The 25,587-nt window shown below is 39.1% G+C and overlaps 2 protein-coding genes and 1 non-coding gene across 4 annotated transcripts in view; 1 reads left to right on the top strand and 2 right to left on the bottom strand.

Moving 5' to 3' along the window:
* Positions 1 to 11,376, bottom strand: part of FAM114A2 (family with sequence similarity 114 member A2) — a 36,244-nt gene extending 24,868 nt beyond the window's left edge. Inside the window, exons 1-5 of the mRNA XM_052643551.1 lie at positions 11,334 to 11,376; positions 6,353 to 6,573; positions 5,889 to 5,988; positions 5,407 to 5,499; positions 661 to 752 (exon numbers count right to left, since the gene is read on the bottom strand). Of these exons, the coding sequence (XP_052499511.1) occupies positions 661 to 752; positions 5,407 to 5,499; positions 5,889 to 5,988; positions 6,353 to 6,559 (492 nt within the window). The 5' untranslated portion in view covers positions 6,560 to 6,573; positions 11,334 to 11,376. The remainder of the gene's footprint in view (positions 1 to 660; positions 753 to 5,406; positions 5,500 to 5,888; positions 5,989 to 6,352; positions 6,574 to 11,333) is intronic.
* Positions 9,726 to 9,828, bottom strand: LOC128051877 (U6 spliceosomal RNA). Its single transcript, XR_008199794.1, has one exon. It is a non-coding gene; the product is annotated as a U6 spliceosomal RNA (small nuclear RNA).
* A 61-nt stretch (positions 11,377 to 11,437) lies between the features above and the next one.
* On the top strand, positions 11,438 to 24,688 carry MFAP3 (microfibril associated protein 3). 2 transcript variants are annotated; one of them, XM_052644033.1, is made up of 3 exons: positions 11,438 to 11,470; positions 20,570 to 20,779; positions 23,895 to 24,688. In XM_052644033.1, exon 3 carries the CDS (start codon positions 24,038 to 24,040, stop codon positions 24,686 to 24,688), a length of 651 nt encoding a protein of 216 aa, XP_052499993.1. In that variant the 5' UTR covers positions 11,438 to 11,470; positions 20,570 to 20,779; positions 23,895 to 24,037. The 2 variants fall into 2 exon arrangements, with proteins under 2 accessions (XP_052499993.1, XP_052499992.1); XM_052644032.1 differs by lacking the exon at positions 11,438 to 11,470 and having other exon boundaries at positions 20,747 to 21,041.
* Positions 24,689 to 25,587: the final 899 nt, after the last annotated feature.

Consider the following 25,587-nt stretch of genomic DNA (forward strand, 5'->3'; position numbering starts at 1 on the left):
TGATTCTTTATACAGCAAGCAAACTTAATGTATGTTGGTAGAAGACAGAACTGTAGCTACCTTAGAGGGCAAGAGAGGGAGGCATACAAGACAGGGAGACAGCACAGGGAGACATGTGCTATACCCCTGCTGTTTCTCAGTCTGAATACGTGCACACTGTGAAAATTAAAACTGAACCCTTATGATATCATTTTCCTGAATATAGATTATACTAAGTGAAAAGTTAACCAGTACCAACTACTGTCATGCAGGAGATATTAAGCTTCCTATATAATCCTTTCAAAAATGTTTCTAATCATCTATGGCTTTATAAGTATTCATCATAAACATCTCATTTTCCCTTCATCTAAAAGATGTAATTATGAGAAAAGTATTCTTGTAAAGCAGAAAGGTTTTTCTAGGACCAACAAACTAAGAATTCTTAGTCCATAAAATATTATGTACATTTCCTCTCCATTACTCATCTCCTCCTCCCTCTTTAGCTTCTAAGTTTTTCAAGTAGCTCTCACTCTACACTTAAAATCAAAGTGAATGATCTTCAGCAATCTGAACTCCCATAAGTGTAATCATTCCCCATGACTTAAGGAAAAAGAAAGAGAGAGAGACAAAACCCATTATAATCATGGAAGGAAGCAGGCCACCTTGGCAATTTTTACTCACTGTGCTCTGAACAGCAGTAGAGATGGTCGAGAATACCCCAAACGGCCCACTCATTGGAGAGGAGTTTCCATTCTCTTTGGCATTAGTCTCTCCTATAGTAGGGAAGGGATGTGTAAAAATGGACAGTCCATGAATAGGTTTGCTTTATTAGCATCTTGGCAAGAATACACAGAAGAACTGTACAAAAAAGATCTTCACGACCCAGATAGTCATGATGATGTGATCACTAATCTAGAGCCAGGCATCTTGGAATGTGAAGTCAAGTGGGCCTTGGAAAGCATCACTATGAACAAAGCTGGTGGAGGTGATGGAATTCCAGTTGACCTGTGTCAAATCCTGAAAGATAGTGCTGTGAAAGTGCTGCACTCAATATGCCAGCAAATTGGGAAAACTCAGCAATGGCCACAGGCCTGGAAAAGTTCAGTTTTAATTCCAATCCCAAAGAAAGGCAATGCCAAAGAATGCTCAAACTACCACACGATTGCACTCATCTCACATGCTAGTAAAGTAATGCTCAAAATTCTCCAAGCCAGGCTTCAGCAATACGTGAACCGTGAACTCCCTGATGTTCAAGCTGGTTTTAGAAAAGGCAGAGGAACCAGAGATCAAATTGCCAACATCCGCTGGATCATGGAAAAAGCAAGAGAGTTCCAGAAAAACATCTATTTCTGCTTTATTGACTATGCCAAAGCCTTTGACTGTGTGGATCACAAGAAACTGTGCAAAATTCTGAAAGAGATAGGAATACCAGACCACCTAACCTGCCTCTTGAGAAATCTGTATGCAGGTCAGGAAGCAACAGTTAGAACTGGACATGGAACAACAGACTGGTTCCAAGTAGGAAAAGCAGTACGTCAAGGCTGTATATTGTCACCCTGCTTATTTAACTTCTATGCAGAGTACATCATGAGAAACGCTGGACTGGAAGAAACACAAGCTGGAATCAAGATTGCCGGGAAAAAAATCAATAACCTCAGATATGCAGATGACACCACCCTTATGGCAGAAAGTGAAGAGGAGCTAAAAAGCCTCTTGATGAAAGTGAAAGTGGAGAGTGAAAAAGTTGGCTTAAAGCGCAACATTCAGAAAACAAAGATCATGGCATCTGGTCCCATCACTTCATGGGAAATAGATGGGGAAACAGTGGAAACAGTGTCAGACATTATTTTTGGGGGCTCCAAAATCACTGCAGATGGTGACTGCAGCCATGAAATTAAAAAGACGCTTACTCCTTGGAAGAAAAGTTATGACCAACCTAGATAGTATATTCAAAAGCAGAGACATTACTTTGCTGACTAAGGTCCGTCTAGTCAAGGCTATGGTTTTTCCTGTGGTCGTGTATGGATGTGAGAGTTGGACTGTAAAGAAGGCTGAGCGCCGAAGAATTGATGCTTTTGAACTGTGGTGGTGAAGACTCTTGAGAGTCCCTTGGACTGCAAGGAGATCCAACCAGTCCATTTTGAAGGAGATCAGCCCTGGGATTTCTTTGGAAGGAATGATGCTAAAGCTGAAACTCCAGTACTTTGGCCACCTCATGAGAAGAGTTGACTCATCGGAAAAGACTCTGATGCTGGGAGGGATTGGGAGCAGGAGCAGAAGGGGACGACCGAGGATGAGATGGCTGGATGGCATCACGGATTCAATGGACGTGAGTCTGAGTGAACTCCAGGAGATGGTGATGGACAGGGTGGCCTGGCGTGCTGCAATTCATGGAGTCACAAAGAGTCGGACATGACTGAGCGACTGAACTGAACTGATATGAATTTTTTAAAATCAGATCTTACCTCCAACATATAAGGCCTTAGCATTTTTCAAGAATTTTAAACCATTTGCCTATTTAAAATATAAGCTAAGGCAACTTTTTTTCATTTTCATTTCAAAACAAAATCCAGTCTTTTGAACAACCTACTGACTATATATAAGAGACAACATGATTTTCTGCACAAGCTAAAACCACAGGGTCAGAAAACAGATCAGTGGTCACTGAGAGTGAAGAACTGGTGGAGGGGAGTGACTACAAAGGGGCATTGGGGTGGGGGGGGGGGGGTAAAAATATTCTTGTCTCCTGTCTATACAGATATAGGAAATATTCTACAACTGAATAATCACAATGGACTATGATTACACAGTGTAAAGAGGACTGAATGTTTGTCAAAATACATAAAACTATAAACCGTTGGTCCTCTGTTCTGTGGATGTCAAACCTGTGGATTCTCATTTTATATAAAGGACTTGAGCATCTGAGGATGTTGGTATCCATTGGAGGGCTCCTGGAACCAATCTCCATGGATATTACAGGATGACTATACCTAAAGAGAGCAAACTTTATGTAAATTATTAACTTAATAAATCTGATTTTTTTAAAAATCCAGGCTATTTTAAACTTTATCCTAGAAAATTATGCTTCTTCATAAGATTCGGATATGCATTAAGGAGATTTTTTTTTAATCTGTACTATTAACACTAAAATCTCTTATAGGAGATCAACAAATAATCTACTGTAGGGAGGACTTTTGCTTCCAACTCTGATGGATTATCTGATGTCAGACTTGCCCTTCTACCACAGTATCTAGAAAAGTGGACAAAATATAAAGAACAATTATCTCCAGATACTAGACAACAGACTATACTGGACTATGGTTCAGAAGAGACAAGAAAAAAATGAAGAGAATTCTGATTGGTTTGCTTTTCAGACCACAGCACAAGGAAGGGAAACCCAAGCAGAGCATGGTAGTCTTACTAAGTGGAAGAAACAGGCAGGAAAGCTGAAGCGCCTGGAATTTGCAGCTCAGAGTACAAGTATACCTCATTTTATTGCGCTTTACTGCACTCTTCAGATAATGCTTTTTTTTTTTTTTAACAAACTGAAGGTTTGTGTAACCCTCCATTGTCAGATAATGGTTAGGATTTTTCATTAATGAAGTATTTTTTAATTATATACACTTTTTTTAAGATATAATGCTACTGCACATTTAATAGGTTATAACACAGTATAAATTTTTACATATGCTTGAAAACTAAAAAAAAATTGTGAGACTCGCTTTATTGCAATATTCACTTTATTGAAGTGGTCTGAAACTGAACCCACACTATCTTCAGACTTTACTGTACTGGAGAGGAGGGAACTACAGAGGTAAAGATTTCCAGCTATCTACACAGGCATGCCCTTGAGTCTTGGGCTGAATACTAAGCTATTGTTATATTGGAAGACTCCATGATACTGGGCAAAGAATGACCATGAAGCTGTTAAGTAAACAATGCCCAAAGCTCATGCTAGGCTGAGAGATATTTGACTTCCAAACAATCAAGTAGACAGACCTAGTTTAACACCTAGAAATTAGATAGAAACCTCAGAAGTGTTAGAGGCTTAGTAGCTAAGCTAAACTAGCACTTATAAAGGCTACCCTAATTCACTCTAAAGCAGCTTAAAATGAAGTCTTAAAAAGATCAATCTGATCTACAAATGGGCTTCCTTGGTAGCTCAGCTGGTAATGAATCCACCTGCAATGCAGAAAACCCTGGTTTGATTCTGGGTCGGGAAGATTCCCTGAAGAAGGGATAGGCTACCCACTCCAGTATTCTTGGGCTTCTCTGGTGGCTCAGGCGGTAAATAATCCACCTGCAATGTGGGAGACCTGGGTTCGATCCCTGGGTTGGGAAGATCCCCTGGAAGAAGACATGGCAACCCACTCCAGTATTCTTGCCTGGAGAATCCCCATGGACAGAGAAGCCTGGCAGACTACAGTCCATGGGGCTGGTAAAGAGTCGGACATTACTGAGTGACTTAAGCACACACACAAGCTACAAATATCTTCACTGCCCTCCAAACAAAATTCACTCCCTTTCAAAGACAACAAAATCCACTCAACTATGTAACATTTTTAATTTCCAGCATCAAAGAAATGAAAAATGTGATCCATAACCAAGAAAAAATACTAGTCAACAAAAATAGACTCAAATGTCAGAGATGACAGTATTAGCAGACAGGGACACTAAAATAAATACATCAGAAGGTGAGAAATAGAAAATTCAAAGAAAAAAGAAACAAATGGAATTTCTAGAGTTGAAAATATAATGAAAGTGAAACTGAACATCATTCAGTTGTGTCCGATTCTTTGCGACCCCATGGACTGTAACCTGCTAGACTCCTCTGTCCATGAAATTCTTCAGGCCAGAATACTGGAGTGGGTAGCCATTTCCTTCTCCAGGGGAGCTTCCCAACCCAGGGATGGAACCCAGGTCCTTTTAAAAGTCACTGAGTGGACTTAATAGCATTAAACACAGCAAAAGATTAGCAAAGCCACAACAAAAACTATGCAAACTGAAGGACAGGAAAAAAAGGCTTAAAAAAATGAACCAAACTTTAGTGACAGGGCAACACCACCAAAACTAACACATTAAAATATTTTTTCAAGCCACAACAGATTCACATTCAGCTAACTTTTATTAGACTCTTACTCAACTGTACCCAGCAAAAAGCTAGGCAATTTTTACATTCTATATTTATGGTTTTATTTAATGTTTATAACAGTCCTCTGCAATATAAAATGTTGCATAAATAATGAAAAATATACACCTAAGTGGTTAAAGGACATACATCTCTGTCAGTCAAAGATCTCAAGTTTTCTTTCTCATCAGTCCCATGATGCCCTGAACATCACACTCCATAAACATCTACTGAAGAAATGAGCTGAACTATTCCATTTCAATCTATAATTTTAGGCTGTAACATTTCCATATACTGACCTGTTGCATACTGGACTGCTGTTGAAATTTCACTAGGACTAGGGATTCCAAGGGAAGTCTCTGCCTTCTCAATGACATTTGAAATACCTTGTCCTGATGAGAAAAATGATAACATTTTCATATTTGAATATTATTTGCAATTAGCCACCAAAACTTAAGAAACAAACCAAAATTTAAACCCACAGATTTTAAAATTCATTACAAGACTTTACTTTGACCTTATATAACTGATCTTGGGGAGTTTATCCTTATCCCCTCCCCTCCAAAATTGATTATCACTAAATAATAGTTTTATAATTCCTAAATGTCAACCTTCTAATGAAAATTACAAATTTTAGTGGCAATATAAATCAGCCCATCATTCTAATGCATCCTCAAACTATAAAGCCTCTGTATAATCATGCAAGAATAATAAACTCATTTTTAACACAGATCTGTAGCAAAATATGCACAAGAATTAACAAAATGACTGATGACCTTACCTACTGTGGCTACTGTAGCTGAGGCTGAGGAGAGCAAGGACTTGCCCCAACTGCCCCAATAGCCCCAACCGGACTGAGGTACATCTTTGGAAACAGTCTCCTATTTTTCCCAGTAGCGAGAAAAACCAAAGGCAAAGAAAAATGGAAAAATTAGAGGAAAAGTCAGAGTGCATACACAAGGTAGCTAATTATTGGCCAAAAGTATGGCTGAACAAACACATACTATGTGGCTCAAGAAATGTTTTGACTGACAGATGTATGTTACCTGCATGTAAGCATCAAATAGCAAAGGTAACTACTCATAAGCATTTATAGAACTGAGAAAATTTAGTGTTTTATGGTTATAAAAGGAAATAAATACATATAATCCCAATTTGATATTGATTCCATATTCCTTTTAGCCCCAACATTTTTTAATCTCAGTGTTTTAATAGATACTCTACTTTGCCTGCAGCCTGTGATACCTGAACAGGGAGAACTTCTGTCTCAAGGTCACTGGAAGGTTTGGACTCTGGTCTTTTCCGAGTAGCAGCTACAGCTTCTGATTTACTCTCTGACTTGGCACTTTGGTCAACTGACTCAAAATTCTTGACTGGCTCACAGTTCTCATCTTCACAGATGGGAGTTGCTTCAGTTATCACTGCAGTCTCAAGATCATCTTTATTCGACATGATTAGATCATTGCCTGGTAAAATAAAAGCCCCACCCCAAAAAATTGATTATAGGCTTTTACTTGTTACTTGTTAAAAACATTTTGAGATTATCACTAAGTCACTAAGTCATGCAGGTGTAAGAAATAATAGAGCTCTAATATACTCTTCATCCAATTTTCCCCAAGGTAACAGTTTGCAATAGCAAACACAATAGCATTTCATAACCAGGATACCGATATATACCATCCCCTGATCTAACTCAAAATTTCACCAGCTTTATACTCATTCGTGCGAGTATAATTACTTCTATGAAATTTTATCACATGCACAGATTCATGTAATCATTATCACAGTCAGGATACAGAATAATTCAATTATAACGATCCCTTGTGTTTTAGCTATCTTTAGCCACTCCCACCCACCTCCTAACCCACAGCAATCACTGATACTCTCCATCTCTATACTTTTGTCATTTCAAGTTGTTATATAAATGCAGTCATACAGCATGTAACCTTTTGAGACTGAGTTTTGTTTACTCAGCAAAAGTCCCTCAAGATCCATGCAAGTTGTTGCATTAGTAGTTTCTCCCTTTTTATTGCTGAGTAGTGTTCCTTGGTATGGATGCATCTCAGTTGTTTCACCATTCACCTGTTGAAGGATGCCCGGGCTGTTTCCAGTTTAGGCCTATTACAACTAAAATGCCTATAAACATTTATATACAGGTTTTTATGGGACTATAAGCTTTCATTTCCCTGGAATAAATGATCAGTGCATGCTTAATTTTGTAGGAAGCTGCCATACTCTTTTCCAAAGTAGCTGAACTATTTTACATTTCTACCAGCAATATATGAGGAATCAAGTTTCTTTTTATTCTCATCAGCATTTGGCAGTGTTATTTTTTATTTGAACCATTCTGATATAGGTGCGCTAATAGGGGTTTAAGCTTTATGTTGCATTTCTCTAATGGCTAATGATACTGAATATCTTTTCATGTGCTTGCCATCTGCATATCCTCTTCAGTGAAACAGCTATTTTTATCTTTGGTTTGCTTTCTAATTGGACTTTTTTTTTTTACTGTTAAGTTTTAAGAGCTCAATTCAAGTCCTTTGTCAGACATGTGGTTTGTAAATATTTTATTCCAGTTTGTAGCTTATCTTTTCAACCTCTTCATAGTTTTTCACAGAGCAAAACTTTTTAGTTCCAATGAAGTCCAATTTATTAACTTTTCCTTTAATTGACATTTTTTAAAAAACCTTATTAGTTATTAATCATCCCTACCTCAATTTTTCAGAGAGAAGATTATGAAATCTCAGCTATCAGGATAAGATTTACATCACGCCAGCTTTTGAATAGCAAAGTTAACCAATTCAATTTCTTCCAGAAGTACAGATCTTTAGCGATTAAAGCAAAGATATTACTGATGTATTTACAAACAGGAGATGCTGGTTTCTGAGATAACAAAGTATCACCAAGGGAAGAAAAAAAATGCATTTCACACATACACACACCCAGACCTTAAGTATATATAAGCACATATCCTGTACCTATATATACTGACCACAGGCTTTCCTGGTGGCTCAGCTGGTAAAGAGTCCACCCCAATCCAGGAGACCCAGGTTCAATCCCAGGGCTGGGAAGATCCCCTGGAGAAGGGAATGGCAACCCACTCCAGTATTCTTGCTGGAGAATTCCATGGACACAGGGGCAGTTCATGAGGTTGCAAAGAGTCAGAGGAGACTAACCCCCACACACACAATCTAATCACATAATTAGATCCAATCCATCAATGCCATCAAAACACTTCTAACATACTAAAAATGAGAGACATAATAACAACTAAGGCAGCCTGTAAATAGCACTATAATTGAGGTACACAGAAAATTTTTAAAGGACAGGCAGCAAGGAAAAGTATGTGAGAATCAGGAAATAACATTCAACTTTAAATACCTTTAAAAAGCACACAACGCATGTACACCCATGGTGGATTCATGTCAATGTATAGCAAAACCAATACAGTGTTATAAAGTAAAATAAAGTAAAAAAAAAAAAAAAAAGCAAGACCAAAACCACAAATATAAAAAAATAAAATAAAAAATAAAAATAAAAAGCACACAGCAGTGATCACAAACTGGAATTCTGAGTTCCAAATCAAGCCTAGAGAGGTTTTCGTTTGGCCTGCAAAGTGTTTAACGCTTTTTTATACTAATTGGTTAACATTTAAAAATCAGACTTCATATTCAAATAGAAATCTCCAACTTCCTTTGTAAAACTGAACGATCTGACAACACTGGGCCCACATTCAACTTGGTAATAACTAGCTCATGCCATGGAGAAGGCAATGGCACCCCACTCCAGTACTCTTGCCTGGAAAATCCCATGGACAGAGGAGCCTGGTAGGCTGCAGTCCATGGGGTCACTAAGAGTTGGGCACGACTGAGGGACTTTACTTTCACTTTTCACTTTCATGCACTGGAGAAGGAAATGGCAACCCACTCCAGTATTCTTGCCTGGAGAATCCCAGGAACAGAGGAGCCTAGTGGGCTGCCGTCTATGGGGTCGCACAGAGTCGGACACGACTGAAGTGACTTAGCAGCAGCAGCAGCTCATGCCAAATATTTGCTGGGATCTTTTAGACAGGGTAGTGGTCTCTAGGTCCCCCTAATCTCCACCCAACTCCACTTGACTCATTTATGTTACCTGAGTAGCCTTTGTAGGCATCTGAACTTGCAACATCTGCCTTAAAGGGCACTTAGGATTTTGGTCTTTTTTAATTTTTTTTTTTAATTACAAAAGCATGATAACACATTTACAGGAGACTTGGAAAAACTGAACAAGGTTACATATGGATCCACTATATATTATTTTTTTAAGTAAATAAACTAAGATTTTTAGTTGGAGTTTCCATATAAAACTCTCAAAAATTAATAGAATGAATATACAGAGAAATGGATATTAATAGAATGAATATACAGAGAAACAGGATATTAATAGAATGAATATCCACTAATAGAATGAATTAGAGAAATGAATATCCATTAATAGAATGAATATAGAGAGAAACAGAAGGTCTACTACCTGAAAAGCATTGTGAACCAAACCAACATAATTAAGATTTATACAATTTTCACATAACAGTAGAATGCAAATTCTATTCAAATTCCTACAGACTATAAACTACTATCCAAAAAATACGGAAGGCTTCACAAATTTGGGAGTCATTCTTGGGCAGGGCCCCTGATAATCTTCTCTGGGTGGTTCCAATTTTAGTATATGGGCTGCCAAAGCCAGCACAAGGGCACTTAGGATTTTGACAGATCAAGACACCAATGAGAGAATTCAAGGGTGTGGAAACAACACAAAGGAAAGCTCAAAGGTCTGAGATATGAAAGTGTGGAATGCAAACAGATAGCAGAAGTAGTTATTATGAGAAGGAGAATGATGGGGAGGCATAAAGCTAGAAAGATAGATTTATATAACATCATAGATCCTAGACCATAGAGTATATGATATACCATACATTATATGATACATTATACACTTCTAAAATATAAATGAAATCAGTCCTGAATATTCATTGGAAGGACTGATGTTGAAGCTGAAACTCCAATACTTTGGCCACCTGATGCAAACAGCTGACTCATTTGAAAAGACCCTGATTCTGGGAAAAATTGAAGGCGGGAGGAGAAGGGGAGGACAGAGGATGAGATGGTTGGATAGCATCACCAACTCAATGGACATGAGTTTCAGTAAACTCCGGGAGTTGGTGATGGACAGGGAGGCCTGGTGTGCTGCAGTCCATGGGGTCGCAAAGAGTCAGACACGACTGAGGGACTGAACTGAACTGAACTGTATGACACGTTTTGGGGACTGGGAATTAATTTAAGACAATTTCTGCCTACTTACAGGGGCCTAACAGGAAAGGCTACAGAGTTGGTATTTTTGTTGTTTTAATTAAATTATTTATTTAGGCCACACAGCGTGGTTTGTAGGATCTTAGTCCCCAGTCCTCGGACTGGTCCCCAGTCCGAGGCAAGTGAGGGTGCAGTCTTAATCACCGGACTACCAGAGAACTCCCAGAGCTACACAGTTCTTGCACAAAGTTCCACCAATGTTTCCTGTAGCTGAATATACATATTTACTTTTTCTTTTACCATCTTTTTGCTATCCGTGTGCTCTTGCCAAGCTACAACACACGGTGATATGTACTTAACACACACATTAGATGTTATATATAGTATATAGTAATATAATGGGCTGTGGAGTTAGGCTGACACTCTTCCAACTCTATACCTGAGTGACTGTGAGATTAGTCACCTATCTGCGTCTCTGCTTCCACATCTGTAAAACCTACATGCCAGAATTCCTAGAAAGACAAAACGACCCGGTGGACGTGAAGGGTTCGAACAGAGGCTGACACATAATCACTCACGTACTAACAGCAGCTGTTAGTACGAAGTGGTTGCCTGGAACATTACTATCTACTAAAATAACCACTTGTCTTGAGACGGACAAAATCTGCTCTCCCTTCTCGCCAATTACAAGAACAGGTGCCCAACGGGAGTTCTGGCGTAAACCTGGGCTCCTAAGTTCTCCGACGCTGACAACGACGAGAATTCCTCACACGGACTTAGCGTTTCAATAACCAAAGGACTTCCGCAGCCTCAGCGTCCACCGCGAGGGGCCAGCCGGCCAGCCCCAAGCTGCTTCCTCCCGCTCCGCGACGACCCCGGGACCCCACACCCGGCCCGCCTCCTCCGGGAAAGCCCCTCACCCAAGCCGCCTCCTCCCTCACCGCCGCCACTGCCTTCTCCGACAAGCTGCTCCTACTGCCCCGGAAGTCCTCTTTCAGGGTGGAGACGGCCTCGCTTAACCGAGAGAACTTCCGGGTCAAGCAGCAGCTCCGGCCGGAAGGAGCTCGGCAGGCGTCTGGTGAGTGATGGCTAGTTGGGGGTCGTTGTAGGGGTTGTGGAGGGGTTAGTGGGGCTGCCGAGACGTGGGTTTGAACCGGTGGGTTAGGGTACGAGGTAAAAGAAGCTGGAGTATCCGTGGCCGTTTTGCAAGCCTAGCCTGGGCTGCTGCAGGCATTCGGCCATCCTATATTTACTGAGCTCCACCTACCTGCCAGACACTTCTCTGGGCTTTTGGGACACTGTGGTTTACGAGGGACTGTGGCTTTGTGCTCAAGTTGTTGACAGCCTAGTGGAGGAAACCGACCATAAACAAGTTTACAAGCAAACATGGTTATCTAAGATGGTAGTGCGTGCTCTAAAGAAAATTAAGCAGAACAAAGTGATGGAACGAAGCGAAGGGTAAATCTTATGAAGAGCTGCTGAAGAGTGTTAGGAGCAGAAGGAATAGCAACTGCAAGGGCCGTATCATGGGAACAAACTGAGCCGGTTTAAGGAAAAGGCAACGGGCCACTGTGAGTGGACCGAAAAGAGGAAGGTGAGACCAGGAACTTAAACTGGCCAAATTTTGTAGGGTTTGTGAGCCAAGTTAAGAATTTTGACTTTTATTTGAAAAGCAATGGAAAGGTATTTGAAGGCTTCTGTGCTGAGGAGTAACATGCTGTGATTTATGACTTTAGATTACCCCTGACCCCTCATCAGAAAGATGTACCTCTTGAGTTGCTCTTGGGCAATGAGAATGTGTGAAACCCAAACTGATAGCCAGAAGAAAGTTAGAGACACCTTCATTGTACAGCTGTACAGATGTGAAAAACTAAGTCCCAGAGAGGTGAAGGCACCTGGCCTTTTAAGAACCCGAGACTTCTAACTCAATTTCATGTTTTCAGAGTTATCATTTTAATATCTATACATAATAACTGTCACTTCCTAAAACCCTTCAGAAAGTTTATTTGCTTTAATGGTGATCCTCTAAATTTAGGGGCATCAGTGTCACCTGGGAGCATGTTAAAACTGTGTATTCCTCCCAAACTAAAAACACTGTAAGTATAAAATAGGTGTTTTCTTCCGATCTTCTGTTGTAATGGAAAGTGCATAGAATTTGGAGTTTAAGAATAGAAATTTGGTAAACCAATTAACTGTGTCTTAATCTTATCTTTTAAATACTGTTGATAATTGTAGTGGAAAATGTTCCAATTTTTTTTATCTTAGAATCTCTTGAGACTTTTAAAACTTTTTGAGGATATCAAAGAGATTTTGTTTGTGTGGCTTATGTCTATCATTATGCCATTTTAGATGTCAAAACAATTTTCCAAAAAGTTATTAATTTGAAATAAATGCATTACATGTTAACATAAAAAGCATGTCTATGAAGAATAGTTTGCCTGCAAAAAATTTTTTGAGAGAAATGGCATTGTTTTGCATTTGTACAAGTTTCTTTAATATCTGACTTAATGGAAGACAGCTAGATTCTCATACCTCCTTTGCATTCATTCTCTGGTGATATCATTCATTATGTAGCCTCTGGAAAACAGCACCTATTGTGTGAGACTGAGAGTGAAAGGGCAAATAATGTTCTAGTATTGTTATGAAAATCATTTTGACCAAGTCTTAGGGACCCCCAGGGACCCCTGCAACACATTTTGCAAATTGCTGAATAACAATATGGTTATGACAAATTAAAAGATACATGGGCTAAGTTTGAGGGGGACCAAAAAATCTGCATCTTTAATAAGCACCCCAGATTAATTTGATTTAAGTGATCTAAGAATTGCATTTTGAGAAAACGAGTTATAGATCAAATTCACTCTAGAGTGTTCTGCCCACCAAAAAAAAAAGGAGAGAAAAACTATGTTTCCATATTTCATATCTCTCCATTAACAGTTTCAGAGATTGAGACTAAAAAGTCAATAAGACGTTTATAGCAGGTCCCTTTCTGACTGCCACATTAATGGGTGTCTGAATTCAGCATGTTGATTCCAGTGCCTTACCAAGGGGATTTTAGGCTCTGTCATTGGTAAGCTTTCAGTCTTTTGGACATACAGATAACTGATAAAAGAAGGAAACTGAGAAGTCTTACAACTGAGTGCTGTGAATGTGCTAGGGGACTGACAGCAAAAGAATCCATCTGAAATCCAGAAGGAAGAGTGAGAGCTTAGGTAGGAAGGCTTCTTGAATAAGGTCAAAAACACATTGGATATTGTAGAGAAGGTCCAGTTTCCACAGGAAGATGAAAAGGGCAGGAAGTTTCAAAAATTTTAAGTGGAAAGTTATTTGGAGAGAATAGAGAGTGAAATAAGTATAGTTAAAGCTTTGAGCCATGACAGGGAAGCTGGGGAAATTATAGGATTTAAAGGAAAATAGGAATGATAATCAGTTTGTAAGAAAACTAAGACCACTAGAGATCATAACTCATTAGTGACAGGTGTAACTAAAGACCAAATTTGACTTCTAAATCCATTCATTCCTTTAGCAAGGAATTAGTCTACATGGAGGCACATCTGGGCTCCATCTGCGTGCTTCTCTTCTACCACCGGAATCTATTCCTGAAGAATTATGGATACCGTAAAATTTGAAGCTTATTTCATGGATAGAGGATTTTAAAATTGCCTTAACTCTTCTGGATTTGTGTTTAGGGCCAGTTCTGAGGGGAGCAGTATTTGGGACATGAGAGGGATATGGTGGGAATTAAGGAGACCCATTTAAGAATTAAGAGGATAGTGTGGTACCCAGGTAAGCTAAAAGGACCCAGGTGACCTAGGGCAGGGACAGTAGGACTTCATTGAAAAACATCTAGAAGGAAGAAGAAGGAGAAGGTGAATAATAATGGCATGAATTTAAAATGTACATTAGTTCATCTAATGTTCACAACTACCTTATGAGGTGGTTACTGTTAATAACCTTATTCAACAGATGTGTACACTAAGGCCTCTTGATCCCATAGCTTCGCACAAGGATAGGATCAAGCACTCTTAATCCTAATCCGCACTCCTGACCACACAGCCATGATGATACTGTAACTTTGATCTTGCAAAACTGGAAGATTTGTATTGTGTGCCTATCATTCAAGTTATGTATATGCTAAACAGGTAGATCTGAGGGTGAGAGGAAAGAGCTCTTTTTTAGTTATCCTGGAGCTTGAGATACTGGGGGGTAGGGTCAGACCACAGAGGGAAAAAAATGAGCAAGGAAATCATAAATCTAAGTTTATTATATCAGTGTCTTTGTGTAGCTTCAACAAATGCTTGTGGCAAAAATGATCATAGTCAAGGGCAAAACAAATAACCCTGGGTTTGAAGCACAGCTTCAGCAAATACAGAAGAGCGTATTCCTCAGTGTGCCAGAAAATAGGCTGACGTTTGAGTGCCTAAGCGACAATGATGAGGTATGCAGTGGCTCCAAGATTCTATTGGGAGCATAAGGGCTATGTTAAGTTAGAAACTTTTTGGAGAATGGCCCTCAAAATTGTGATTTCTCTTTGTGTATTACTAACCTTTGTATTTTACAGATCGCTATAGTAAGGCTTGCGTGTAAACAGAACAGCTTTTTGTTTGTTCTCTGAAAGGATAGAGGAGTGCTAACAGTCTGCTCTTCATTTCCTTTTTCTCCCCTTTGCCAATTCAGAATGTCACTTTGACCATTTGTGTGCCTTGTGTAAGGGAACTTCTCCATTTTTCAAGTGTAACAGTGCAGGCAGAGAAGAGTGGATGAGTTGTAAATACATTTAATTATGCATTTAATTATGGAGAATGAACCATTACTCTCCCAGTATTCTTGGAGCAAAAACCAGTACTATCTGGGCGTCAGTGTTTTTCCTTCCTTTGAATTATCCCAGAACTATTTCTGCAAACAGCCATTTCCTCAGCCAACTTAATATTGAGCCATGAGAATGGAAATCAGCCATGTTGCTTCCTTATTCACTTCTGTTGAGAATTGGAACAGAATGGAAATATTTCTTCCCTCAGAAGTTGGCAGGCACAGCAACAAGGCAGTCTGTTAGGGATGATAACTTAAGCACTTTTCTTTTTCCTTTTTAATGATACAGCCAATATCCAGAATGGTTCTGTAGGGTAAAATCATCTGTATTTCTGATTATTCATGATCCTAGAGAAGCTAACATTTTACTGTACCTGAAAGATGAAAAAGGAGTTAGATTAAATTTAAATATCACATTCTTCTGTTATTCCTATTCATGCAGAAGACAGGTAATAAAACATTCTACTAAGTAACTTCATCTGCAGCATAGCATAGCTCTTTTTAACTGTTTACAGGAAGTGGCACTTTGATTTTCCTTTTTGAACTCTTCTTACCCTCCATATGTCAGCTGCCCCATTGAGAATAGCAGGCATGATATACAAAGTCCCAAACTTAAAACTGAATTGCATTCCTAAAATTTATGAGGTCTCCCTTTCCCTTTTGTGCTCAGAGCACAATTACACTTCTGTTCAGTACTTCTCCCTATCTTATATATAGTTAGCCCTTTGTTTTCCTGTCTTCCAGGTTTTGCTGAACTTAATCTTCTTTCTCCCACCTGACCAATTCTCCATTTCTTTCATTGTTTGCACATTCATTTTTGTGGTTTTAATTTTGAATGAAATTAGATAAAGATGTTTATCTCTTAAAAAAAAAAAAAAGTCTTATTGGAATCAGAAAGTAGAACTCTGTCAAGAGCCAGAGCAGCATGTGTGAGCCTCTCTTTCTCTTCCCCTCTGTAACTATTTCCACCACCACCACCCACCTTCCTAGCCCCAATCTCCTGGCTGCTCTTTTTCCCTTCTCCATCCCTGTTGTCCTTTAACGTGGTTGCCTCAGCTTGTAATCCTTCTCTTCCTCAAATGTCCCTAACCCACAGTGTCTCAGTCCACATTCCAAAGGAACATTCTTCTTAGTCAGTCAGTGAGTTGACTTCCTCCTGGATCCAAGAAGGCAGAGCTCCAAAAAAGGAACGACAAAGGCTCTCTGGCACAAACTCAGGACACAGTGAAAACAATGTAACGTTGTGTTGGTCTCCAAGGTCCGTTTACAATGCCTGTTTGATCCATATTTTTGTGAAATATTTGCACTGAGAAAGAGAGGAGTGTGAAATTTAAAATTAAAGACTGAAATTACCTTATGATGTTACCCCTTCCCCCTCCAAAATTTTTAAATGGTTTCATGGTATTCCAAGTAAAAGTGTTTTATATATCTTAAATAATGGTTTTGTTGTAAAGTGTTGATTTTAGCACTCGAAGCGATGTCAACAAGAATAGTAACTAGAGTTATCAGTGATTACTGTTACCAGACTCTGTTTTTTACATACTGTCTTTTTCAGACCTTGCAATAGTCTTGTGAAAGTAGATGCTATTATTCTCCCTCATTTAAAGATGAGGGAACTGAGGCATAGAGAGATTAAGTCATTAACAAAAGTCACAAGGCTGATTAGAGTCAGAGCCAGGATTCAAGCCTAGGAAACCTGGTTAGAGTCTGTTCACTGAATTTCTCTTCCACTCTGCCTATCAGAGCCTGCAAGTATGAGTTTCTAGGGTGAACTTAATCCAGAGTGGAATCTGAGTGATAGTTATTTTGTGCTGAAAGTGTTCAGACAGTCAAGCACCATCAGGTAGGGCTGTTACAGAGGAAATGAGGAAGTATATTAGTGGTTGCTAGTCCATGAGCACTCTGCCTTAGAATCACCCAGAGAGCTAGTTAAAAACCGTGAATTCCAAGGTCCAAACCCAGAGATTTTTATTCACTGGTCTGGGGTGGGACCCAGTAATCTTTATTTTTAACAAGTTCTCTAGGAGATTGAGATGTTCAACCTGGTTTGGAAACTGGAGTTGGTTATCTTTTATTCCCTCCATTGTTTCCTAGGACACGATGGTAAGTGAAGACATTGAGGGTTAGTGGTCGGTTCAAGGAATGCATTTAGGCATTATGCCTTTAACATTTTTTGAGGTTACTAGCAGTAGCTCTTTTTGTCTCAGAGAATAATAACAAGTACTAGTAAATGCACGTAAGTCTGAATAATTGTGATCCCTGTTGTATAACATTTGTCACCTTACAAAGATCCATCACATACTTGATCAAATTTAAACTATTCTTCATCGTTAAGTATTTATAGAGTATGTGCTAGTTATGACACATAGCATTAAAAAATACAGTCCTTGTGCTTAAGAGGCTCATACGTGAGATGGAGTAGACTGCCTGGCAGGACAGAGCCAGGTGAGTAGAGTACTGGTGAGGGCCTCAGGGATCAGGGAATAGCCATCCTGCATCCAGGTGAACTCCTGATCTGTATGGGAAGAAGAAGCTGGCCTTGCGAGGAGGCTCGGGGAAGCTGCGTGAAGAAGGAATTCCACACTGCAGGAACACTGCCAGGACACTTGCCCCACAGCCCTCTCACGTGGAGGCTGTTCATTCCCCTGAAATTCCTACATCTCAGAGCAGGAAGAATGAGTCCATTTCTTCCATTCCTGGTGTCTTCTTCCTTGATCCTGGGGTGACAGTAGCACCCCCACAGGTGAGCTACCTCACTTTTGAGCCTTTGACTGCTTCACCTTGGACAATTATTAGTTATGGTGAGTCTCCTTCACTCACTTCAGCCTCCCACTCCAGTTCCCAGAGTCTTATCTTCAGCTTTGCTGTTGGGCCAAACTGCTCCTCTTCCGGATCAGGAATGAGACCCATGACTCTCTGGCCACCATCTCTCATTATGACTGCTTGTGGCTCTTTTTCTTGAATACCTCCCTAACCAATGACTGATCTGCTTTTTCTCTGCCCTGTGTCCCGTTACCTCAATGGCTCTCCCCAACATTCTTCATTGCCATTTATCCCCCAGGTCCTGTCACACACCTTACTTTCTCAGGGAAGCTTTCTGCGACATGGTTAGCTCTCTGTAGCATCCTGTACTTTCCTTTGGGTAGCATTTAGTGTATTTTGAATATATTTAATGACCATGTCCTCCACCTGACTGAGTACCATGGAGGCAGAGACAGTGTCTATGGTACAGTAGGTTGGCACGTAGTCGGTACTCAGTAGACACTGTTGAATAGATGAAAATGTATACCCCTAGTCTAAGATAGTGGGTTGTAGACTCAGTGGTAGGAAGCAGAGGGGAGGAAAGGAATGGCAGGATAAGAAATGAGGTGCTACTAGAATAAACTAGAGTTGTGGGAGGTTTGTTTTGTTTTCTCTACAAAAAGAGCAGGCCTGCAGCTCAGAGCCTTCAACAGAGGGCAGTATCTCTGCAAGTTAATAACATGGCTTTGTCTCCATTGTGCCTAGTGTACAGTTACTTTTATCCAGACTTTTATCCGGACTTGCCTTTTAACATACATGTGTGAAAGACAATGAGTTTAAGAAAAGCATAAAATATAATTTTAAGAAAAGCATAAAAAATAATAAAAGATATAGTTTTTAAACAAATCATGACATTAGAAGAAACGAACGAAATTTGGGAAATGCCAACTTGGATGAAGCCACAGAATCTTTTGGAAGTCCTGGGTGAAACTTGGAGTACTTTTCAGCACAGTCATTTCCTGTCACCATTGAGAACCCGTGGTCTAGAATAAAGGACAAAATCATATCTGCCCATTGTAGTAGAAAAGAAGTTGAGAACTCATATATATCAAGCCTAAGCACAGTGCCTGGCTTACTTCAGTCATTTTGTAAGCTTTTATTTCCATTGTTTCCACTCTCAACTCCCTCCCAGTAGAGGCCAGAATTCTCCTGCTTACTATATAATATGAAGAGCAAGTCAAGGTGAAGAGGTTAGATCAGATCACTTCTGTAATCCCCTTCGGTGCCCAAGAGCTTTGTGTCATTTTAATGGGCTTTGGGGAAGAAATGAAAACATACAGTGTTCATCTATTATGTATAGCAAACTCTTTTCTTTGTTTTGCTTCAAATGGTCCCTCCTTAAATTTGCAAGATAGAGAAAATTATTGTCATCATCTAACCATCCTTTCAAGGACTAATGAAATTTAAATGATATTTACAACTTAACTGTCAAATTTAGACTCTGAGCAGTTTAATGGCAAAATACAATGATCTGTTGCTTTTTGTGTTACATGATCAAGCAGCTTTTGTATGAGTATACAGGGAAGTAAGTGTTATTTCCAAAACTCTTTAGTTTGGCCCTTATAAGAAATAAAGCTAGGTGTTTCATCCCATATTTTATAGAAATTGAAATGAAATTTTTCTTTAAGAGTCAGTGATTTTAAAAGAGGAATCAGATGACCAGGAAGTTGATCATAATCACATGGATTCTTGAAATGGGATATTATTTTGCTTTTATTTGTGATATTTTACTCTTCTTTTAAATGTGTCTAACAATCTTTCTCTCTAGTTTGTATTTCTGCTAACTAGACATTTAAGGTGTCAATTCCTCCCATAGCTAGTTTATAGACTTTGAGTTAGAAATTTGGTATTCTTACAAGCTTATTAAATATACTGTATTTTATCTCTTGATATTGAAGAAATTATTAAAGGAAAATTCTTTTGTTTAATGTTCTTACCCAAGAGGAAAGTTCTATAGCCTCAAAAGCCAGTAACTATTTATTTATGCATATTGGTGCAGTTTTCTAATATTACAACAACAAAACTACTTCAGGTAGCCCTGCATTATTTATATCTAATGTCTGTATACTTGAATTAGTCAAATTTTGAACTCCATGGTTATAATTATTATGTAGCAGTTGATTTACATTATTGGTATAACAGCAGATGGTAATGGTACAGGTTGGAATAAAAGATCATTAAGTTAAATATTTTAGCCTTCATTGGCTCCCTCTTGCATGGAATTTGTCAGAGTGAAATAAACTCACATTTCAGAACTAGAAGAGCCCTTAGAGATTGTCTCATCCAGTCCCCATTTGACATATGAGAAAACAAGCGTAGCTATTTGCCAAGGGTTTACAGCTAGTTATTAGCAAAGCTAATACCAGAATCTAGATCTGCCATTTCCCAGTTCAGTGTTCTTTCTACTGACTCTGTTGAAATTTTTAGGTGTTGTTTTCACTGTTTCACTTCATAATATTGATGTCAGTTATTCTAATCAGTTTCACATCTATTTATTTCTCGAACATAGAGTTCCACTCCATTGTGAGTCTTTGTTGGTTAAATTTTATATCTGGCTCTCTTTCAGGTTGGCCTCCACTCGTATCTTTTGATCTTGAAGACTCCAGAATATACCTGGATCTACCTTTTTTTTTTTTTTTTGGAAAATGCCAGTACCAAGTAATCAGTGACCCACCGTGCTCTTGTTATGATATAGAAGCTATTGAGTTCTCCAAATATAAACAAGATTTTCTCCCATTTTCCCATGAAGCCACTTCGTTGTTTATCCACTTTAGTGGTGAGTGTTATTGTGCCAGCTGCTTTTGCTTTGGAAGATGTAGACTTCAACCAAATGATCCCACTGGGAACAAATCACAGTTCTTCCAATGCATCATTTCTTCCAAGTTTTGAACTCTCAGCAGATTCCCACTCAGGTGATGATGTCATTATAGCCAGAGAGGGAACTAGTGTTTCAATCAAGTGTCTTCTCACAGTCGACCACTATGAACAGGTCTCTTGGTACAACTCAAAAGGACAGCAGCTGGATGACAGAGACAGAGGTAATTATCCCAAAGTATAATTAGTCAAGATAAGTCATTTCCTGTTACTTCAATCTTGGTTTTATGGCATATTCAACAAGAAATCTCCAAGATGAGGTACTGCAATAAATAGTTAAAACTTTTGAAAGGCCTGGGGTATTATACCTATCAGGAAAAGTGAAATAATGGTAATTACTGAACCAGAAGAAGAAGAAAAAGAAAGTATAGTTACAAATTTAGGAAGTGTTCACATAATGATGGTGAGCTGTTTTCTCCGCTATTGGCGAACTGGTTTCCTTCTTCATTCAAGGTTGGCTCCATCAGGGTTGCTGCACACAGCTGTGTGGACTCTGTAGTCACAGTTCCAGGGGTACCATTTACCTAGACTGTAACGTGAGTAGTATAGTGTGCTGGCCCTGTATGAGTAGAGCAAGAAGGATTTTGGTTAAGTGAACTTGTCATAAATAATTTTTTTGTTTTTACTCAGAAATGAATTACTAAAACTGCTGGAGGAAACCCCGGATGTTTTTGAAAATGGTTATAAAGATCTGTACATAAAAGTTTTAAGTCCCTCTGAGAATCAGAAGTGCATTGAGGAGGAACTTTATAAGCCCTTCCAGCTCATTTCTCTTTTTAATTCTGTACCTTAATTTGCATGAAAATAGGAAAGTTTCTCTTACATATTTTTGTTTCTCAGTCTTAAAAAATCACACAAACATCATAGTAAGGTGACCAAGGTCTACCTTTTGACAGGTTTTTACTTGATTTTGCTATTTAAGAACCTGTGAACACATCTTAATCAAAATACTGTTTCCTTTAACTACTGTTCTGTTAGGTTTTTTTTTTTTTAGACTACCTGTGTTAAAACACCTTAGAAAGAAATCACCATGAAATATCAATGGGGTAAAGATTAAATAATGGTATCCTCACAAGCTACACTTTGGAAAAGGCCTGCTTATATTTTCTGTTAGAAAGATAGTCTAATCTCTTGGAATATAGGGATATTTGGCTATTTATATTAGACTGGAAGACAGAAAAGGAGACAGATGGTGCTTCCTTCTAAAGTATGTGCTAAACATTTTAACCTACAGACTGAGTAACTGGCCACCAAGGAATTGAAGAGTTAGAATGTTAGAAAGACCAGAGCTTCTTAAGAATATAGATCTATTAAACCAGAATGTCTAGAGTGGTGCCCTGAACATGTATTTTGAACATAATTTGAGGTTCCCTATTTGGATCCACTGAACTAGACTCATCTTTTTTGGCCCTAGGGTCCTGACAACTCAGTCAGTATGATTATTATAGACTGGTCGTATAAACAGATTTTAGGAGACCAGCCAAGTGGAATGGCAGTTTTATTTTTCTATTTTGCCTTTACTTTGAAAACCACTGACATCTATCACTGATGCTTTCAGCAGCAGCTCTGGACAATTGTATTAAATTTTATGAATCTCAAGTGAGAGGAGTTTAAAGAGTGTGTCAGTCTAGTGTAAGGTTCATAAGTCTTGAGCTACTATCAGCAAGTGAGCTAGAGCGTTTAGATTGTGGTTATAGTGGTTGATGAATGGAGTCTGTATATAGTTCATCGTACTGTGGATTCACAAGATATCTTTTTTATAGCTCCAGGTATATAGACAGAAGCTTGAAAAATAATGACTATATTCACAGCTACATGTTTTCCTCCTCTTTTCACGTTAGTAAAAATATAACTACAGAATTTAGATAAATTTTGATGTAGATAAGAATGGGCACGGTCCACAGTACTTACTAATTGAAATGCCCCTAAATCCTGAACTGTAGAATCTCAGGGATGAAAGGGAGCTGGAAGATTAGGCATTGAAGCAGTGCTTAACAAGCAGTCCCCCAGCCTCCTCTGGGGCCTATAGGCATGGGGCCCCATACCCTCCACCCCATGTTAGCCCATCTATCATGTCTTTGAATGGCTTGCGTAGTTAAAGCACAGAGTACACTGAGAACGTATCAGAGAGGTGAGAACTGTGCAGGCAGAGCCAAGTTACTCAAGGATGTTGGTCCTTGTGCTTTGGTTTTCATACTCATATACATTTGTATACACATTCCTCAATGAAGACACCTTCATGTATGGAAGAAAGGTAGCATGTTTTCAATTTAAAATAGAAGCCTAGGCATGTTAGAGCAACTTTTATTCTGTCTGCCAGGCTGTTCATTTACCCTCACTAGTGAGACATTGCTTTTGGCCTGTGCTTTATTTACTCTGGCCAGAAAATCAAGATGTTATCATCAACCAACCTTTTCTAACAAGACAAATTAACATGTGTAAGGCATGCCAGATTAGCCAGTTAGTAGTTGAACAAATACATTAAACTGGTAGGGTTTTTAGAAAATAATTTTGTCTTTTCTTGAGTAAATAAGTAAACAGTAAATTATTGAGAGTTAAAAAGGAAGTAAAAATTACTCATTACCCTATAAATAGCCATTGTTTTGTATTTCTGAGACATAGCCTTCTAGTTTATGAGAATGTGTAGGTAGAGACTGTGATATAGACACTTACACAGATATATATAAACATTTATTTTCAAGGTTAGTCACTTAGCATTATGTTGACACACCTGTCTCCCTGAAAGATGTCTTACATCTAGCAGTGAAAAGGCAGCCATGATAATCGTTAGTTTCAGGAAGATCTTGATTCCCTATTTTAAGTTCCAGCCTGTTTAAAATTCAGACTCTGAACATAAAAGTCTGCCCTTTCTTACATCATTTAACAAAATAGCAGAACCTAATAGATGAGTTGATGTCACGTGCTCTCATGAAGAGGTGGAATATTGATAAGGCAGTTTGCATATTTAGTAATAGTATTCTTTATGCTGTAATTTTTTATTTCTGTTGGGTTATCAGGTGGAAAATGGTTGGTTTCTGATAACTTCCTGAATATCACCAACGTAGCCTTTGCTGACCGTGGGCTCTATACGTGTTATATCACCTCTCCAATCCGTGCCTCCTACTCGGTCACCCTGCGTGTCATCTTCACCTCAGGAGACATGAGTGTCTACTACATGGTTGTTTGCCTGATTGCCTTTACAATCACTCTCATCTTGAATGTGACACGGCTGTGCATGATGAGCAGCCATCTTCGTAAAACTGAGAAAGCCATCAATGAGTTCTTCCGAACTGAAGGGGCAGAGAAACTCCAGAAGGCCTTTGAGATTGCAAAACGCATCCCCATCATCACCTCGGCCAAGACTCTGGAACTCGCCAAAGTCACGCAATTTAAAACCATGGAGTTTGCTCGTTATATCGAAGAACTGGCAAGAAGCGTCCCTCTGCCACCCCTTATTCTAAACTGCCGGGCCTTTGTAGAGGAGATGTTTGAGGCTGTGCGAGTGGATGACCCTGATGAGATGGGAGAGAGAATTAAAGAGAGACCTGCCTTGAATGCGCAGGATGGCATCTTTGTCATTAACCCAGAGATGGGCCGGAGTAATTCACCAGGAGGAGATTCAGATGATGGTTCCCTGAGTGAACAAGGCCAGGAGATAGCAGTTCAAGTTTCTGTCCACCCTCAGTCAGAGACGAAAAGTATTGATACTGATTCTCAAGACAGCAGTCATTTCAGCCCGCCTGATGATACAGGATCTACCAAATCGAACTCTAACTACAAAGATGGGTCATATGAAAGCTGCCAGCTGTGAGCTACCCTTGTACCTACAAAAACAGCTTTCAGAAAAAGAACCTGTTTCATGCAGAAAATAACATTTTCACCGAAAAATAAGTAGGATTTCCCCCCCTCATTAATATTAAGCCTATCAGAACATGAATTATTACCAAATGATCTTTCTAAAAATTCAACATTTTTCCTATGTGATCTTTCTCAGTCATTTTCCCAAAGCTTGATTAAATGATACACGTTGAGATTTAAAGGGGCCTGAGAGATGAGTGTAACGGGGAAAGTACCACACCCAAAATTACATGACTTCGCTTCTAGTCACGGTTCTTTCATTGTTTAAGGCTGACACTTCTCTTGAAGCCTCAGTTTTCCCACCAGTAAGATGAGGGATTTGCACTAGATGATATCTAAAGTCCTTTCTAGCTCTCTGACTTCTTACCTGCCATCTTTAAACCATAAGACTCTTCAGCTTATTTCTAAGTAAACCCTTCCCTAGACTTGGAGTCCCTTTTTAGAGAAAGGACTGACCTGAGACTTTGTTCTGTGATTTGGATTCCCGCATGCTGTGCATAGAGGTGTGGGTGTTTTTCGGATGTCTTGCTGGTGGAGCATACAATTGTATATGCTCAATTGAATCTTTCCAGTATCGCCATGAATATATTGCTATACAGATATCAGGGACCTAACTGCTCATGAGTAAGCTACTTTCCATGAGTAAATTGGTCCTTGTGAGGGTATAGCAGTCTTTTTAACTTACTGAGGCATCATTTAGCTCACTGAGCTGGCAGTGATTTCTCAGCTGATCTCTCAAAGTGAAAAATTTGTTCCTAAAGAATAATGTCTTCATTGTTTTTAGAATAAGAAGCAGTGTCAAATCATTTGTCTCTGGTAAATTATAGATTTTGGCATTTCTGTTAATGGAAT

The sequence above is a fragment of the Budorcas taxicolor genome, chromosome 7, assembly GCF_023091745.1.
Source record: "Budorcas taxicolor isolate Tak-1 chromosome 7, Takin1.1, whole genome shotgun sequence".
Taxonomy (NCBI): domain Eukaryota; kingdom Metazoa; phylum Chordata; class Mammalia; order Artiodactyla; family Bovidae; genus Budorcas; species Budorcas taxicolor.